Source organism: Anabrus simplex, chromosome 3 (genome assembly GCF_040414725.1).
Source record: "Anabrus simplex isolate iqAnaSimp1 chromosome 3, ASM4041472v1, whole genome shotgun sequence".
NCBI classification, from domain to species: domain Eukaryota; kingdom Metazoa; phylum Arthropoda; class Insecta; order Orthoptera; family Tettigoniidae; genus Anabrus; species Anabrus simplex.
The window spans coordinates 104,641,507-104,659,232 of NC_090267.1; the positions used below are offsets into that span (position 1 = coordinate 104,641,507).

At 37.4% G+C, this 17,726-nt stretch overlaps 1 protein-coding gene across 1 annotated transcript in view; it reads left to right on the forward strand.

Moving 5' to 3' along the window:
• PRAS40 (Proline-rich Akt substrate 40 kDa) overlaps positions 1-17,726 on the forward strand; it is a 128,540-nt gene that overhangs the window by 92,551 nt on the left and 18,263 nt on the right. The window contains exon 7 of the mRNA XM_067142665.2: positions 16,826-16,965. Within this exon, the coding sequence (XP_066998766.2) occupies positions 16,826-16,965 (140 nt within the window). The remainder of the gene's footprint in view (positions 1-16,825; positions 16,966-17,726) is intronic.

Consider the following 17,726-nt stretch of genomic DNA (forward strand, 5'->3'; position numbering starts at 1 on the left):
CAAGAGATCACCAGCATTCTAACTCGTCGTACAGTAATTAAATGAATATTTACATTTTAGCAATATAAATTATTGAAAGTTCATGACTAACACAGCATTGCAACAAACCAACTTGCCTTAATACATAAATTAATAGGCCTATAAATGCTACACTGAAATGTGATCGTAGTTCTCAATCACAAAAAGGACAAAAGGAACAAACGAACTTACCTCCGTACAGCAAGCTTGGCAGAAGACTACCCATCCATCCGCAGTGAAATTGGGATCCCCTGTGATCCACTGCTTCAGCCAGTAGGACTTCAACGATTTTTCTTTGGACATTGCCACAGAAACACTTCTTCTTCTTCTTCCTCTTCACAATAAATCACAATACATTCTGAAGATAAAGCGTACGCATCCAGAGTTCGCGTTCGCATTGAGAGCAAGGTATAGGGATATGGGTTGTACAACATAGTTCAACGATGATTGGTTCTTGCCTACTGTATATTTTAGGAGGTTGGAGGGTTTGAGGTTTCAAGGTCAAATTGTTCTTTGTCTCTCCTGATGGAAATTTCTGGTGACTTTCGAGAATTCCCATTTTTGTTCGTGAGGTAAACAGATATTGAGAAATGAGAAGATAACTCTGTTGAGCACACCGGCTACAATATAATGCACTGGAAGAAAATACGCTTGTACAGTATAAAATACAGTCAAAATACATAAAATAGGCATTTATACTCCAAATAGGCACAAACCCCCAAAATAAACATTTATAGGCACAATAAAACCAATGAAATCTAGCTAAAAAGACCCTAAAAGGGATTTATATCTCAAAAGCCTACGTTTCTGAACACAGGAATCAAATAGGCAAATTCCTCTCTCTAATCATCATCAGTGTCCCACACCAGTCGCCCGGGTGTGGTTAACAAGCCTCCTCCACTCCATTCTGTCCTTCCACTTTTCCTGCTCCATTACTTCCGCCACATTCAATCCAGCTTCTCTAATGTACTTCCAAATCTGATCCATCCACCTTCTTCTCGGTCTTCCAACTGGTCTCTTTCCTTTAACTTCTCTTTCCAATTCCCTTCTTGCTACCCGTTCCTTTCCCATTCATTTTACATGTCCGAACCATCTCAGTCTTGCTTTCTGTATCTTCTGTTCTAATGGTTCTATAGTTAGCTCTTCTCTGATTTTAGTATTTTGAATTCTATCTCTTCTTGTCCTTTTAACTGATGTTCTTAAAAATTTCATTTCTTCTGCTTGGATCTTACTATCTTGTTTCTTATTAGTTACCAGCGTTTCTAGTCCGTATGTTACAATTGGTTTGAAATACTGTTTATATAATGTTAATTTCGTTCTCTTGGGTACTTTGTCATCCTGTAAAAGCTCTCTGACTTGATGATAAAATGTTGTACCTTTACTTAGTCTGTTATTAATTTCAGGGTTGATTTCATTACTTCCATTAATAATGCTACCCAGATATGTAAACTGTTCTACATTCTCTAACCGTTCTCAGTCTATGTTCACTTGGTTCCTCTTTTTCTCCTTTCCACAGTGCATGACTACAGTTTTCTTTTTAGTAATTACCATTCCAAACTCCTTCAGATTTCCATTCCAAATGTCCAGTCTCCTTTGTACTTCCTTTTCTCCCTTTCCCCAAATCACCACATCATCTGCAAATACCAAAACATTCACTTCATCACTACTAATACTCTGCTTTACACATTTTATGATTTCATCCATCAATACAATAAACAATAAACAGTGCACTTCCTTGCTTGAGACTTCTTTTTGTATAAAATGTTTGTCATCCCTCCCCACTTGTACACTGCTTTTACTCTCGTAATACAACATTTTTATCTTGTTAATTAATGATTTTGGTACATTCCTTTTTAGTAGGCATTCCCATACATGTTTTCTATTAACTGTATCATAAGTTTTTCCCAAATCCAAAAAATATGAAGACGATTTCCTTGTTCCTTTCCAGATGATTTTCCATTATCATTTGCACTGTAAATATCAAGTTACCAAGCTCGATAGCTGCAGTCGCTTAAGTGCAGCCAGTATTCAGTAATCAGGAGATAGTGTGTTCGAACCCCACTGTCAGCAACCCTGAAGATGGTTTTCCATGGTTTCCCATTCTCACACCAGGCAAATGCTCTGGCTGTACCTTAATTAAGGCCACGGCCGCGTCCTTCCCATTCCTAGGCCTTTCCTGTCCCTTCGTTGCCATAAGACCTATCTGTGTCGGTGCGACGTGAAGCAAATAGTAAAACAAAAAACAAAAAAACAAGTTATTGTTAATCTATTCGGTTTAAAGCCATATTGTTCTTCCTCTAACTGTGTTTCTATTATATCCCTGAGTCTTTTATCTATGACTTTCTCCATTATTTTCAGCCCATGTGATAATAGGGTTATATCTCTATAATTTTCACATTTCTTCCTATTTCCTTTTTTGAGCTGTGGTACTGTGCTTCCTTGTTGCCAATCTTCTGTTATCCTTTCATCCTTCCATATGGCATTGAGGGCTCGGTATAGTCTCTGTAGTCCAGTGCTTCCTGCTGCCTTAATCATAACAGCATTGAATTCATCTTTTCCACTTGTTTACCTTTCGTCATTGCTGTCACTGCCCTTTCAAGTTCCAACCATGTTATCGGGTTCTCTTCTTTTTCTCCGTCTATTATTCCCAAAATCTTATCTCCTTCCTCCGAGCAGTCATCCTCATTATAAAGTTTTTCAAAATACTTAACCCTTTTAGTACCAGTCGCTTATAGGTGGTTTATGCGAAGAATACCAGGCTTATTTTTAAGAAATTGCAATGTTTCAGTAAAATCATTATAACCTGCTTATTATTGAAGATATGCCGCCGACATTTTAACTTATCATAGAAAAGGAGGTTCTTTACATGTTTCTAAATTCACAAGCTGTTATATTAACGCTATAACAAATAAAATAAAAATATTAGTTTAACAATTATCAAAATGAAAATTGAAAAGTCATAATTGAGATAAAGAAACACAAATCAAAATTAAAATTATGCACTGAAAAATATTGTCTGCAGATACATGCTCTTGGTTCACTATTTGCAAAATTTCAATAACCTAGACACTAAAGTTTCTAATTTAAAAAATATTTCATGACCGGTTGTTTCGAGATACAGCGGGGAGGGATCGAACCGTGTGTCATTTCCAACTGAATCTTCACTGAACACTGTGTTATGCATGTAGGCATTGTCATTACTGCCTGCATCACGGCCTACACTGTCTTCATTTCCGTCACTCTCCGAATCAGCATCACTGTCACTTTCACTAATGACAATACCATGAGGTTTATTGTACTGTGGAATGTCATCGCTACACTCACTTCCTGTCTCTGAAATTAACATCACCAATCATTATTACATGACCCTGATATAGCTACATCTTCATCAGACTCAATATAGTCGTCATTGGCACAGAGTCTGTTAATATATTCAGCTAAATCGTCATCATTCTTGAACACATCGCGCACGGCAGAGGCGGCCATTTTCCTACTCACAAACTTTTACGGTGTACAGAATATAGGTCGCTTTGATAAAATCATATCTCCGTAAATAAAGCGATTGGCGCGATAGTTGTGGTAGATTTAGAAACTACAGGTTCCGAAGAGTCTAGATCACCTGCATTTTGCTGCTATATGCCTGGAAACTAAGAACTACAAGCAAATACAAACTGCTTGCGTAAGAAGCGCTATTGCGTTCCCGGCAATTTTCGCTCGCTCGCCGAGGAATGCTTTTGCGCTCTCTGGTATTCTAAAGGTTAAACATCACCTTCTGAAGACCCTTTTCGTCATGTACTCTGGATCCATCTTCTCTCTCTAATGCCTTGAGTTTTTCTTGATTTTTTTTTTTTTGATGTTATTACTCTGTATAATAGTTTCTGATTTCCTTGCCTGTGTTGCTCATTTTTTTTGGTAAACTCTCCCCAACATTTCTCCTTTTTGTCCCTTGATACTGCTCTTTACTTGTAGTTTCAATCTTTTTTATTCCACATGTAACCTTTCTATCTTATTCTCATCCCTGTAATAGGTTTTTTTTTTATCTATTTCTTTCTTCGCCTTGTTCCTTTGTTTTATTTTATATTCTTTTATTTCCGTGTTAGGCAACTTCCTTTTTATACAATCTTGGAATTCCATTCTTTTATCCTCCCCCTCCAGTTCCCAAATCCTGGTCTTCAGTTTCTTCTTCAATGCAATTTTAGGTATTTTTACTTGTTTTGATTCCACAATTAATAATCTCTGATCACCTTCCATATTTTCTCTGGGGATTATCTTTGTATTCATGACGTATCTTCCCCATTCTCGGTCTTTTATTATAGAATCGGCGAGTGTTCGATAGTATCCTACCCAACTATATCGGCTGATCTTATGACTATTCCTCTTCATAAATCATATGTTCTTTATTATCACATTATTTCTGATGCAAAAGTCCAACAGTTTCTCTCCATCTTCATTTCTATCACCATGCCCATGTGGGCCAAGAACATTCTCATACCCCACTCTATCAGCATGATATATCAAATTATTCCTTAAAAATTATTGATCAGTGTGACCAACTCTCTAACATTCATATACTCCATTAACGTTCTTTCTGACCACTCTGTGTATAAAGATGCATTAAAGATCAATAAATGTCGTGTTCAACAATGGTTCTATCAAAATCTGTAGTAGATTCACAAGAACGCATCAAATTTGGTACTTGGGCATTAATTTTCATGATGAAATTGTTTTTGATGAATGTGGCATCATCTAAAACTTAACAAAACATATTTCAAAACTATGTTCCTCTCTTCTACTAAAAATCAGATCATAATGTTTCAATCGTAAACTAATATACCTGGCCCAGCATCATATATCCTCTTCAATGAACCCATTAGCAAAAATCAAACATGGGCTTTTAGAGGACATTGATAAGATTGTGAAAGGATCAGTTAAGAAACTCGTTGGACTTCGTCACGATTGTCTTGATGGAATGTTGTACTTACCCAAAAAGTATCGAAGCCTAGCACTGATGAGGGCCACCTGGGAAGCCTCAGGGGTTCAACGCATTAATATATCATCCCTGGAAAGACAAATTATCGTAAGCAACATTTTTGTTTAAATGGAGGTTACGATGTTTATACGTCCATCGGACTCCAGTGCACGTGCTGGCAAGGTATTGTAAGTGTTAAGGAACGCAAAATGCATCAGTTTCATTGTTCTTGTCTGTTGTTGATCATTGCTGTAGTACATGATTTACAACTGCCTCGAATCAATTTAACACTTGAAACATAAGGCAAAACCTGCTGTCAAATCTATCGCATCTTGATTGACAGCTAGTATACTAGTGGAATGTGCTGAAGAGGGGGGTGAAGGGAAGAGGAGCTTTTTTGTGACTTGACTGAGCAAGTACGGTCAGTAGCTAAACAAATCGGTTCATTGTCAGTACATATTCCTACCGTTTGTGCACGAAATGAATTATTCCGCTGAAAATTGTTTTCGACAACAAAAGGAGAGACACAAGAGATTGTTCATTGTTCATAGTTTTATGAATAACAAAGCTGAGGACAGAAAGCATAAAACACAAGAACATTATAGAAGGGAGCTGTTGAAAGTATAACAAAAATAGCCGATACAACAAATGTATTGTAGAGGATGGTGAAGTGAATTTTAACTGAGCATGTTGGCCATGCGGTTATAGTCGCACTGCTGTGAGCTTGCATTTGGGTGTTAGTGGGTTTGAATCCCACAGTCAGCAACCCTGAAGATAGTTTTCCATGGTTTCCCATTTTCACACCATACAAATGCTGGGACTGTACCTTAATTAAGGCCACAGCCGGTACCTTCCCAATCCTAGCCCCTTCTCATCCTTCCGTTGCCAAAAACCTTCAGTGTACTAGTGTGACGTTAAACAAGTAGCAAAAAAAATATAGAACAGACAGCACAAGACTAAAAAACTTCATTTGGTACACCAGGAAAATCTTGGAAAGGGAAAAAGCGTGTAACGGATTTTTAATATTCGATGCACAATTCATGAATTTTACATTCTTCAGAAAACAACTCCATCAATCTAAGTTTCGACCTTATGGGGAGAGAAGATTGTTTTCCAAGGAGGTTGTATCAGTTTGAGAAGTATTGTCAACAAGTTAGGCTTCAACTGGAAGGTGATTGGAAATAGTAGAAGGATTTTAATCAAAGTGGTGCTGGTGGTGATGTTTATTGTTTACAAAATAGCCGGTTTTCTTTTTCGACAGATGGAAGTAATGATACCGATTCCAAGTTGTATCCCATAGTGGTTACTTTTTTCGATGCTGCTCGAGAAAGTATTATAAATATTGTTCTATCTATACCAGCCTTGGAAGGGGATTAAACAGGGTGCCACATAGGAAACCTGCTATTGTTGCAATTGGAATTAAGTAAAGTGCCAATTAAGAATTGTCTGGCATTCTATTCAGACATTGCTCCTGTTATGATCTGACAGAAAAATGGAGTTCTAGCAGTTTTGAAAGAAGTTCGTCAGGATATTTTTGGCATTCGTGCTGCTGAAACTTTACCAGTTAGAATTGATGAGAATCTTATTGATATTTTCTATTACTTGGAGAAGAATGCCAAAAGAAAAGAATATCTTCAGAAATATCAAGTATGTTTGGGAAAGATACAAGGAAGTTGTTGAAGCATGTGTGCACAAGGTGGTTATCCTTAGCCAGGTGTTTAGACAGATTATTAGGTCAGTAGGCACTTCTTTCATTTTTTAAGGATGAGATGATAGTGTGTGCTCCAAATATTTTTCCCAGTTTATCCTTTATATTCTCAAAGCACGACACAGTAGATCTGATGACAAACAAATGAATAGAGTTTGTGATTCCTCCTCCTCGTCAAAAGAATGGCATGTACTTCCAAACGTGACTCACCTGTTCTCAGAAACGTGAATCCCACTCATCCCATGAAGAACTGTCTGGCATTCTGTTTATGTTTATCTTTCTTTCCTCTGACTAAACAAGGCATTTTGTACTATTTTACATGTGAGTATCGCATCATTTGATAAGATCAGTACAGTCCTTCAGAGTGCTTCCCCACATATCCATGTATTGTTTGAATTAATGATGGATCTGTTGAAACAGATGTTCACAGAGTTTATCAAGTGTAGTTAAACGGTCTGCATTGCTTGATGTCCAGTATCAGCCAATCCAGAAACAGAATGACAACTTATCTAGTGCGTTAAGTAACCACGCTACAAATGATTCAAAATGGGCACATTTGTTGAATATCCATGGAGCTGATGGACATCATAAATATGACAGGATCTCTAGATTCATGCTGTCTGTTCTGACCATATTACACAGTAATGCAGAGTGTGAACAAATTTTTTAGCCTGATTAAGAAAAACAGGACACAGTTCAGGTCATCAATGTCCAGTGGAATTCTGGAAGCCATTTCCATGTTGAAGAGAGAGAGACACACGCACACACACACACATTCTTTTAACTTTCTGAAGAAAGCAAGCCTCAACTTTAACTGTTAAATCAGACTGAAGGATGTGCATATGATGGTGTAAATAATGCAAATAACTGGACGTTGACTAAGCTGAACCAAAGTAAGATACAGGCAGCTGAAATGAGGTTCTTAGGAGCATACAGGGAAAGACAAGACAAGATAGAATACGAAATGAGGAAATAAGGATAAGCGTGGGAGTGTGTAAACTTCAAGAAGAGATTGATATGATGAGAATGCCAAGAGAGAGAATACCAAAGAGAACATTCATGGATACAGAGACTGCAAAGAGGCCTATTGGATGGCCTAGAATGAGATGGGTCAGGCTGAGTGGCTCAAACGGTTGAGGCGCTGGCCTTCTGTCCCCAACGTGACAGGTTCAAACCTAGCTCAGTCCGGTGGTATTTGAAGGCGTTCAAATACGTCAGCCTCGTGTCTGTAGATTTACTGGCACGTAAAAGAACTCCTGTGGGACTAAATTACGGCACCTCGGCGTCTCCGAAAACTGTAAAAGTAGTTAGTGGGACGTAAAGCAAATAACATTATTTTTATTATTATTATTGTTATTATTAGAATGAGATGGAGGAGTTCCGTTTTGGACTGTATTGCAAAAATAGAGGAGTCGATAGCAATAAAGTACTAGAAGAGAAGTGGGGTAAAGATCGAGTAAGGTGGAGGACTCTGGTACACTACCCTACCCAGGGAGAATCTGGAAAAGGGAATGGATGAAGAACAACTTATGTGCATATAATCATTGGCAGCAACATACTCTTTACTCCAAAGTTTTAATTAGTTGTATGCATAAACAAATTACATTGTGTAAAGCAGATTTCACTGATCAATTTCAAAGATATTTGTGTGAAATACTTTGTCCCTTATAATGTCATCGGTTACATGTAGTGTTTTAAATGAATGCTGTTGAACTCGTAATTATCTGAAGTGTAGAAAATACCTGAATTTTGTTGTGTTTTACTGCATTTTGGTGCATTGGGGTCCTGCGTATTTTGACATGCGGAGATTTTATTGATAGGTCATTTGGAAAGTTTGCAGGTATGTTAAGGGAAATACCAATACCCATTGGAGATTTAATATCTTAAGTATGAAAACGACAATTGTATACTACTTTCTGTGTATTATGTGGTAAAAGAACACTGGTAAACAAAAAAACAGTGGAGAATTGAAATTGTGCTAGACAGCCCAAGACACTGGATTCTTTTTGTGTATATCAAACAATATTAAAAAAATAAGTATACTACAGCTGACAGCCTTAGCCAGTTTCAGCTTCATAATCATACCATCTGATGACATACGGGGCTTGATGCGTTCTTAAACTGCCTTATTGGTGATTTTTGCAGTTCATGATATTCGTTAAGTCTACGCCAACACCAGAGCTCAAAAGCTTCTATCTTCCTCTTGTCTTCCTGTTTTGGCGTCCAGCTCTCACATCCATACATGAACAGTGGGAATATAATCCCATTGACTAATCCATACTTGGTAGACAAACTGATATCTCTGCTCTTCCAGATCGGGGACATCGTCAACATAGTGATTTGTCCAACTGAAATCCGTCTTTTAAATTTCAGGACTGCAATCTCCACTTTGATCTTGGCTTCCAAGAAGATGAAATACTTCATACTTTCTATCCCCTCCCCATTTAGCTTTAGACAAACTGTACGACACTCATCCGTAGTCATAACTTTGATCTTTTAAATATTGAGATAGAAGCCCATTTTTTTTTTTCACTTTCGTCTTTGAGGTGTGAAATTAAAAGCTTTAGATCTTCTTCTATTTCTGCCAGCAAGGTTGTACCATCAGCATATCTCAAATTGTTTATAGTTCTTCCTCCAATCTTCACGCCAATGTAGAGTTCCTCTAAATTTAACTTCTGTATAATTATTTCTGCATACAGATTGAAAAGGAATGGTGAAAGACTGCAGCCTTGACGGACATCCTGTAAATTTCAAACCATTCATTGTCACCATAAGGTGTGCGAACTGCTGCCTCTTGTTCTGTATAAAGCAAATGTATCAACGGAGTCAGATTTAAGGGTACCACTAAGTCCAGCACATTTGTTGCAAAGTTTTGTGAAAGAAATCATATGTTAGTAAGATCAAAAGTCAGAAGCTGTTGCCATTCACACAAAATCAAACCACAGGCTCAGATGGTAGAGTAGTGCGGCAGAAGCAAACCCATGAGTTGTAGTGTCAGAATCTGACTTCAGCAGGTATTATTTTATTCCAGATTGTATGATTTTCGTCGTCATCATCATCATCTTCCTTCCAAGTATTGGGTTATGTGTCCCATTACAGTCTTGCATTTTTCTTTTTGCAAGACTTGAAAGCAATCAGATGTTCTTCCGACGGGTTGCTAGCCTGAAGGAAGTAAGACTGTTGGTAGGGCTGCCACCTCTCAGCCAATGGACTAGCTGAAATTACAGCATTTCCTCCGTAATTAATGTAACTGTTATACCGCCATTTTTGTATGGATGGGAAATATTATTTTCATGGAAAGAAACCTGGACTGACAACCATATGTGGGTGTACTGAAAAAAAAATTCTTCCCGGCTCAACAAAAGCTGTTGCTAATCTTCCAGTAGGAAACTACATAATACAAAACAAAAACACTGTACCACTCCCCGAAATCACATGACATGAACCATCGTCAAACATTTGTGGGAGTAACTGGCAAGAAGACTCAAAGAACAGTGTCAGGATCAAGTAGCAATTATTCTGCATTGATAGGTAAGCACGAGGTAAGTTTTTTAAAAATACTAACATGATTTTTCAAAGAAACACAATATTACTGTGAAAACCTTCTATTTTCTGTGGATTCTGTACACCATAAACTCCTTCTCCACATAGTCACCACATTTATTGTCATATTGAAACATTAATTTCGTATGCATTCGTCATAGAACAACAATGCCTCCATTTTTAGACATGAGGGGAAAGTATGTGGAGGAAAGGGAACTAGGGTAGAGTGATATCCAGGAATTAGGTTGAGGCAGATGTTGAGGAAAGTAGAAGGAGAAGGTGATAGTGTTTCACGTTGGTACCAACAACGTAAGGCAGGCAGGTATAAGTATCAACATAGGTGGGGATGTGTGGGATATGATAAAAGCAGCACGGGTGAAGTTTAACGAAGTGGAGATTATCAGTGGAATGCTGTGTAGGAGGGATACTGACTGGAGGGTGATTGGGGATTTAAATGAGACTATGGAGTCGGTATGTGATAAACTGGGAGTGAGATTTCTAGATCCTAATGGGTGGGTAGGTGATGGGGATCTGCGCTCAGATGGCTTTCACTTAAACCACAGTGGTACGTATAAGTTAGGAAATTTGTTTGGAAAGGTAATAGGGAGGTACATTCAGGGAAAGGGGGTGGTCTAGGGAGCGGTGATAAGGTTACAGGGATCTGGAAGTCAAGTTGGGATGACATAAAAATGTTAGTGTTAAACTGTAGAAGTATTGTAAAGAAAGGAATAGAATTAAGTAATTTAATAGATACGAGGACGGTTTGAAAAGTTCTCGGAATTGCCGCTAGATGTCAGTGCTAGAGCAAGAGGTTCCCGCGCAATAATCACACATCCTTTGCGAGCAAACACGTGACGCGTCAGTGCTCTAGCTGCAGGAGTGTGGTAGTGACGACTCTTTGTTGTTGTTCCCGCGTAGTGATTTGTGACAATGGAAAAAACTGAGATTCGAGCAGTGATTAAATACTTTGTAAAGAAAGGTATGAAAGCAAAGGAAATTCATGCCGAGTTTCAGAACACACTGGGGGACTCTGCTCCTTCATTTTCAACTGTTGCCAAGTGGACCAGCAAGTTTAAATTTGGTCAGGAGAGCTTGGATGATGATCCGCATAGTGGACAGCCAAAAAGTGTTACGATCCCAGAATTTATTGCAAAAGTGCATAAAATGGTCATGGAGGATCGTCGACTGAAAGTGCGGGAGATTGCTGAAGCTGTAGGGATGTCTTCTGAATGGGTATATTATATTTTAACCGAAGAATTGGGTATGAAAAAATTATCCGCAAGATGGGTGCCGCGGCTCTTGACATTGGACAATAAACGCACCAGATTGGAAATGTCCGAACAAAGTCTGGCCCGTTTTCAGTGCAACCAACAAGATTTTTTGCGCTGGTTTGTGACTATAGATGAAACTTGGGTCCACTACTATACCCCAGAGACAAAACAGCAGCCTAAGCAGTGGAAACATGCTGATTCACCACCACCAAAGAAAGCAAAGGCAGTGCGTTCGGCCGGAAAGGTCAGTTTTCTGGGATGCAAAAGGCATTCTACTGATAGATTATCTTCCTACTAGCCAAACAATTACGGGGCAATATTATGCAAACTTCCTAGACCAACTACAGGAAAAGATATGCGAAACAAGGCATGGTTTGGCAAGGAAAAAGGTCATCTTTCATCAGGACAACTCTCCGCCGCACACAAGTTTTATTGCCATGGCAAAACTTCATGAACTGGGGTACGAATTGTTGCCACATCCACCTTATTGACCTGATTTGGCACCATCAGACTTTCATCTATTCCCCAAGCTGAAAATTTTCCTCGGTGGACAGAGATTTTCTACAAGGGAAGAACTGACAGCCGAATTGGAGAGGTATTTTGCAGGCCTGGAGGAATCTCATTTTCGAGATGCAATCAAGGCATTGGAACATCGCTGGACCAAATGCATTAGTCTACAGGGAGACTATGTTGAAAAATAAAAGCAGTTCCACCAAGGTAAGATAATTCTAGTACATTCCAAGAACTTTTCAAACCACCTACATATATACTTACCAGATATTGTAATAGGAGTTAAATCATGGCTGAGAAATGATATAATAGATGCAGAAATTTTCTCACAGAACTGGAGTGTGTATCGTAGAGATAGCGTAGGAATGGTGGGAGGGGGAGTATTCATACTGGTGAAAGAAGAATTTGTAAACTACAAATAGTTAAAGATGACAAACATGAAATTCTAAGTGTAAGACTCATTTCTAAAGGTAATAGGCAACTTGATGTCTTTGGAGTGTACAGACCGGGAAAGGGTAGTGCTGATGCTGATTCAGAATTATTTGATAAGCTAATCAGGTATCACGTATGTGGGAAACGACATGGAAAGGAATGTGATTGTAGCAGGAGATCTGAATTTACCAAATGTCAGTTGGGAAGGTGATGCGAACGACAGGAAGCATGACCAACCAATGGCAAATAAGCTAATATGGGAAGGACAGCTGATTCAGAAAGTGACGGAGCCAGCTAGAGGGAAAAATATCATGGACGTGGTGCTGATAAAACCAGATGAGCTGTATAGAGAAACCGAAGTAATAGATGGTATTAGTGATCATGAAGCTGTTTTTGTTGTAGTTAAAAAAAATTAATGTGATAGAAAGGAAGGTCGTAAAAGTAGGACTATTAGACAGTACCATATGGCTGATAAAGCAGGCATCAGAGAGTTTTTAAAAAGGAACTATGATCGTTGAAAAACGGTAAACAAAAATGTAAACAGACTCTGGGGTGGGTTTAAAGCAATTGTTGAGGAATGTAAAACGAATAAGTTTGAGTGGTGTCTTTAGAAGTAGGAAAGATCACAATATGAAGATAAAGTTGGAATTCAAGACGACAAATTGGGGCAAATATTTGTTTATAGGAAGGGGAGTTAGGGATTGGAATAACTTACCAAGTGAGATGTTCTAGAAATGTTCAGTTTCTTTGAAATCATTTTTAAAAAGGCTAATAAACAGCAGATAGGGAATCTGCCAACTGGGCGATTGCCCTAAATTCAGATCAGTATTGATTGAAAGTGAAAGCCACGCAAAGCAATGAGAGTAATGAAATTATGTACCATCTGTCCTCATGAACTTTTACTTCAACTGCACACTCCAAATTATCTGTGACGACAGCCAGCCAACCATCGGACATTACTCACATGTTGATGACCAGCATTGAACCTTCAAACCCAATTCCTCACCGCTCCTTTGTCATTGCACTTTCACCATACATCTCACACACTTAGCGATGAATGTCAACTGTTTAATGTTTGGTGCATTCAAGAAACAAATTGCAGACCGTATTTCACAGTCAGCAGGTTGATCTATTGCCTTGAACCTTTTAAAGACTCGGGGCAAAATTCTGGCACCTTGGCGTCTCCAAAAACTGTAAAAGTAGTTAGTGGGACGTAACAACAATAACATTATTATATTTTAAACACTTAGTACAAGATGGCACACTGTGTGAATGTCTCGAACATTGCGTGTGACAAAATCCTTCTTTTACGTGAATACCAAAGAAGATCAAGACCAATCCCAAGTGACACAAGGAAGAAAGAAAATGAAAGAAAGAAATTAATTACTTAAAGTTGAAATAAGGTAAAACTACAATAATATTCAATCAGCATAAGGTTAGTTCATGAATAAACTCAGGAACATCACCATCAATGATCAATCTATTCAACTATCCACTTGGTTTTCAACTTACTCCATCATAAAAAACAACATCCATCACATCATCATGAACACAGTGAAATGATGATCACGCCCTTTTTCAGAAAACAGCTGAGCATAGCTAGCTACGACAATACAGGTAACAGAAGAATAAGGAAATCAGAATGGTAGACAAATTCGGGGGGGGGGGGGGAGAGAGAGAGAGAAATTAAGTAAATCAAATGAACTATTCAACTTCATTTGGGTTCAGAAAAGTATATTCATCGTAATTGTTCTCAAATAACTGTAGTATTATTATTTATTTAAAAAAATAAGAAGGTAAAACCATTAACTGAGGAGTATTCTCTTAAGGAATTAAACTGGGATACTGTAATATAACTTACCGAATAAATTCAGTTCGATAATAACATCCAGATGGATGACCCATTATAGATATGTAGACTACCTTGAAATCAACGCAACTAGGGCAGTTTCTATAATACCAAACATTATAAGGATCCTGGATGAATTACATTCAATGGTACAGTACAGAATAGAGTTATAGATAAATATTCCAGACGAGACCAATGCAAGGATAATAATCAAACTTTAAATAACTGAAGAGACACCAGTAAAATAAGGTGATACCTAAATACAAAATCAGGGAGGTGCATGTTTGCCCAATAAAACAAATAAGATTGCGTAATTAATAATGAATTAATTAATACAAGGAGTATTTTTCACAAGGTAAATTAGAAGTAATTAAGTGGAAGCCCATAAGCGAGGCGTCTAGTATCAAAACCGGCCAAGTCACTCAAGGCATATTTTTCAATATGGACGAAAATCTATAGAGACAAAGCAATGATGGTCAGAAAAGATTTTTTTTCACAGTTATATCCTTAATGGTTTAATATTTAAGTTCCGCTGTTTTGAGAAATCTATCTCATAATTAACCCATCTTTTTTGTTAATTTAAATTTTGACTTTGCCGTTTTTGTTGCAATTTTGTACAATTTCTCAAGGTATGAAAGTAAATCTTTCAGTTCTCCACTTGGAACAATATCCACGTTACAGCACACAATAATGACAAAATACGAGCACACCGGAAATAGGACTGCTTTGGCGCCAATGATGGTAAGAAGCCTGCCAATACGTAAATCAGTGTTGCAAACGAACAAAAAACAAAATATTATGACTTCAGAGAATATACATTACAAGGAACGATTTTGTCTACTGATATTATCACCTTGTTGCTTAATGTAACAATACAATATTCCACACAATAATGCTGCATCATAAAGATTGTCGCTCGTTCCTTGACTTGGCCGGTTTTGAATTCTCTGGCTGCATGACTTGGCCGATTCTGTTGCAAGACCGAGAATTCAGTGCTCTATAACATGAAGACATGGACGATTTTAAAACATATTCTTGTTTTACCTGATAGTGCTATACTTCTACTTCATATTTATAACCTTAACTCATTTTCGTAAATTTTGTGACTTGGCCGGTTTTGATACTAGACGCCTCAAGTATTAAATGTTAATTAACAAAGCGAGAACTTCAAGACAAGATATGATAATCTAGTAATTCCTTTTTGTATATTAGCAGGTAAAGAGATATGTTGTTAAAAATTTGCAAGTTTAATGTAGTTCACTGTGGAAAAGAGCAAAAGAGAAGCCAGGTGAACATAGATGGAGAATGTAGAACAGTTTACATATCTGGGTGTCATCATTAATGGAAGTAATGAAGTCAACCCTGAAATTAATAACAGACTAGGTAAAGGTACAACATTTTATCATCAAGTCAGAGAGCTTTTATGGGATGACAAAGTACCCAAGAGAACGAAATTAACATTATATAAACAGTATTTCAAACCAATTGTAACATACGGACTAGAAACGCTGGTAACTAATAAGAAACAAGATAGTAAGATCCAAGCAGTAGAAATGAAATTTTTAAGAACATCGGTTAAAAAGACAAGAAGAGATGGGATTGAAAATATTAAAATCAGAGAAGAGCTAAATATAGAACTGTTAGTACAGAAGATACAGAAAGCAAACTGAGATGGTTCGGACATGTAAAAAGAATGGGAAAGTAACGGGTAGCAAGAAGGGAATTGGAAAGAGAAGTTAAGGGAAAGAGACCAGTTGGAAGACCGAGGAGGAGGTGGATGGATCAGATTTGGAAGGACATTAGAGAAGCTGGATTGGGTGTGGTGGAAGTAATGGAGCAGGAAAAGAAAGGAGTGGAGGAGATTTGTTAACCACACTTGGGCAACTGGAGTGGGACGATCATGATGATGATGATGAATGTAGTTGCAAAAAATTTTGTGAACCATTTATCTGAGATGTTACATCTGTTGTCAAACACATTAAAAATCTGCTTCGTTGGTCTAGTTGTATCCATTCTAAATAGATTTCTGTAGAACTTCAGTTATCATTTCCTTATTGACTGCATGAGCCGTTCGTTATCCCTGTATAGCTCTTCCTCTGAGTCTTTTCTGTCCATCTGTCATCTTAGGACCCATTATTTTGTGAAGGATCTTGCGTTCATACTTCTCTCCTTTTCCTGTCATTCTGAGGCATTCACCTGTGTACACAACACATGGATTTGATGACTGTGTTAGAGTGCCTTTTTCTTGTATGGTATTGTAAAGGTGGAATTTTCGCAAAGAACCAAAATACTTCAATTAATACATTAAAAGTAATTTCTGATTTTGTCTCTCCATAAGTAATGTGTGATACAATTTCGACCTATATATTTTGTAGTTAAGTCACACATTTATATGTTATTAAGATTGCCACTGTTTTATAATAACATGAGATTAAAATATGTAGATGATTCGAAATTTAATGTTGTGTACTACACATAGTGTCCTTTCTCCATACTTGACTGTTTAATATAAATTACTGTTGTAGATTCAGGCAGCCATGATGAAGGGATTCACATACCACGGTCACGAGGTTTACATGACAATTTAGCTAAGTCTTTGCCAGTCAACGTGCCTGCTTACCAGCCACCTGAACATCGAGTTGGTAAAGAGAGAGAGGATGATACGGTGAGTAACTTGTTTGTAGTTCCCAAGAAATTAAAACATTTTTTAAGACACCTCTTTCAGTTAATCGATATATGATATTGTGTTTATAATATAAAACATCTTAAGCATACTTAAAATTCCAATTTAAATTTGATGGTTATGAATTTCATGTTTTTGGTCCGTATTGAACAATATATAAGTAATAATAATAATAACTTAAATGTTTCCACCTTTTCAATACAATATATTCACAAGATTACAAAATTATACGGTACTAGTTTCGACCCATCTAGGGGTCATCATCAGCCGTATTGGAGCAAAGATCATTTGTGGCGAAATCCTAAGACATAATGGAAAATTACTACATACACCTAGACCAATACTTTAATGCCAGTCACAATCTCAATGAAATCTCAGAGAAACCCAACATACTCTTCGATCTATTTATCACTTTCCTCAGAAACAATAATGCAGCCAACCTAAACTCAATCCTAAATTTAATCAAAGGTACTTTTCCAAGACAATTACACTTTCTCCCGCACCCTTCAGCCCCACCTTAAGCCCTCTTCCTAAGCCATATTTCATTTCAATACAAGAACTTACTGATTTCCATGATTATAATTTTTACAACACCCCCATTTATACTTTATTCTTTGTTAAAAACCTCTTATTATGTATATTCCTTGTATTATTAACTATTACCATAACATCTCATTTCACTTGTTATTCTTTAAAATAATATTGTCTTAGGATTTCGCCACAAATGATCTTTGCTCCAATAC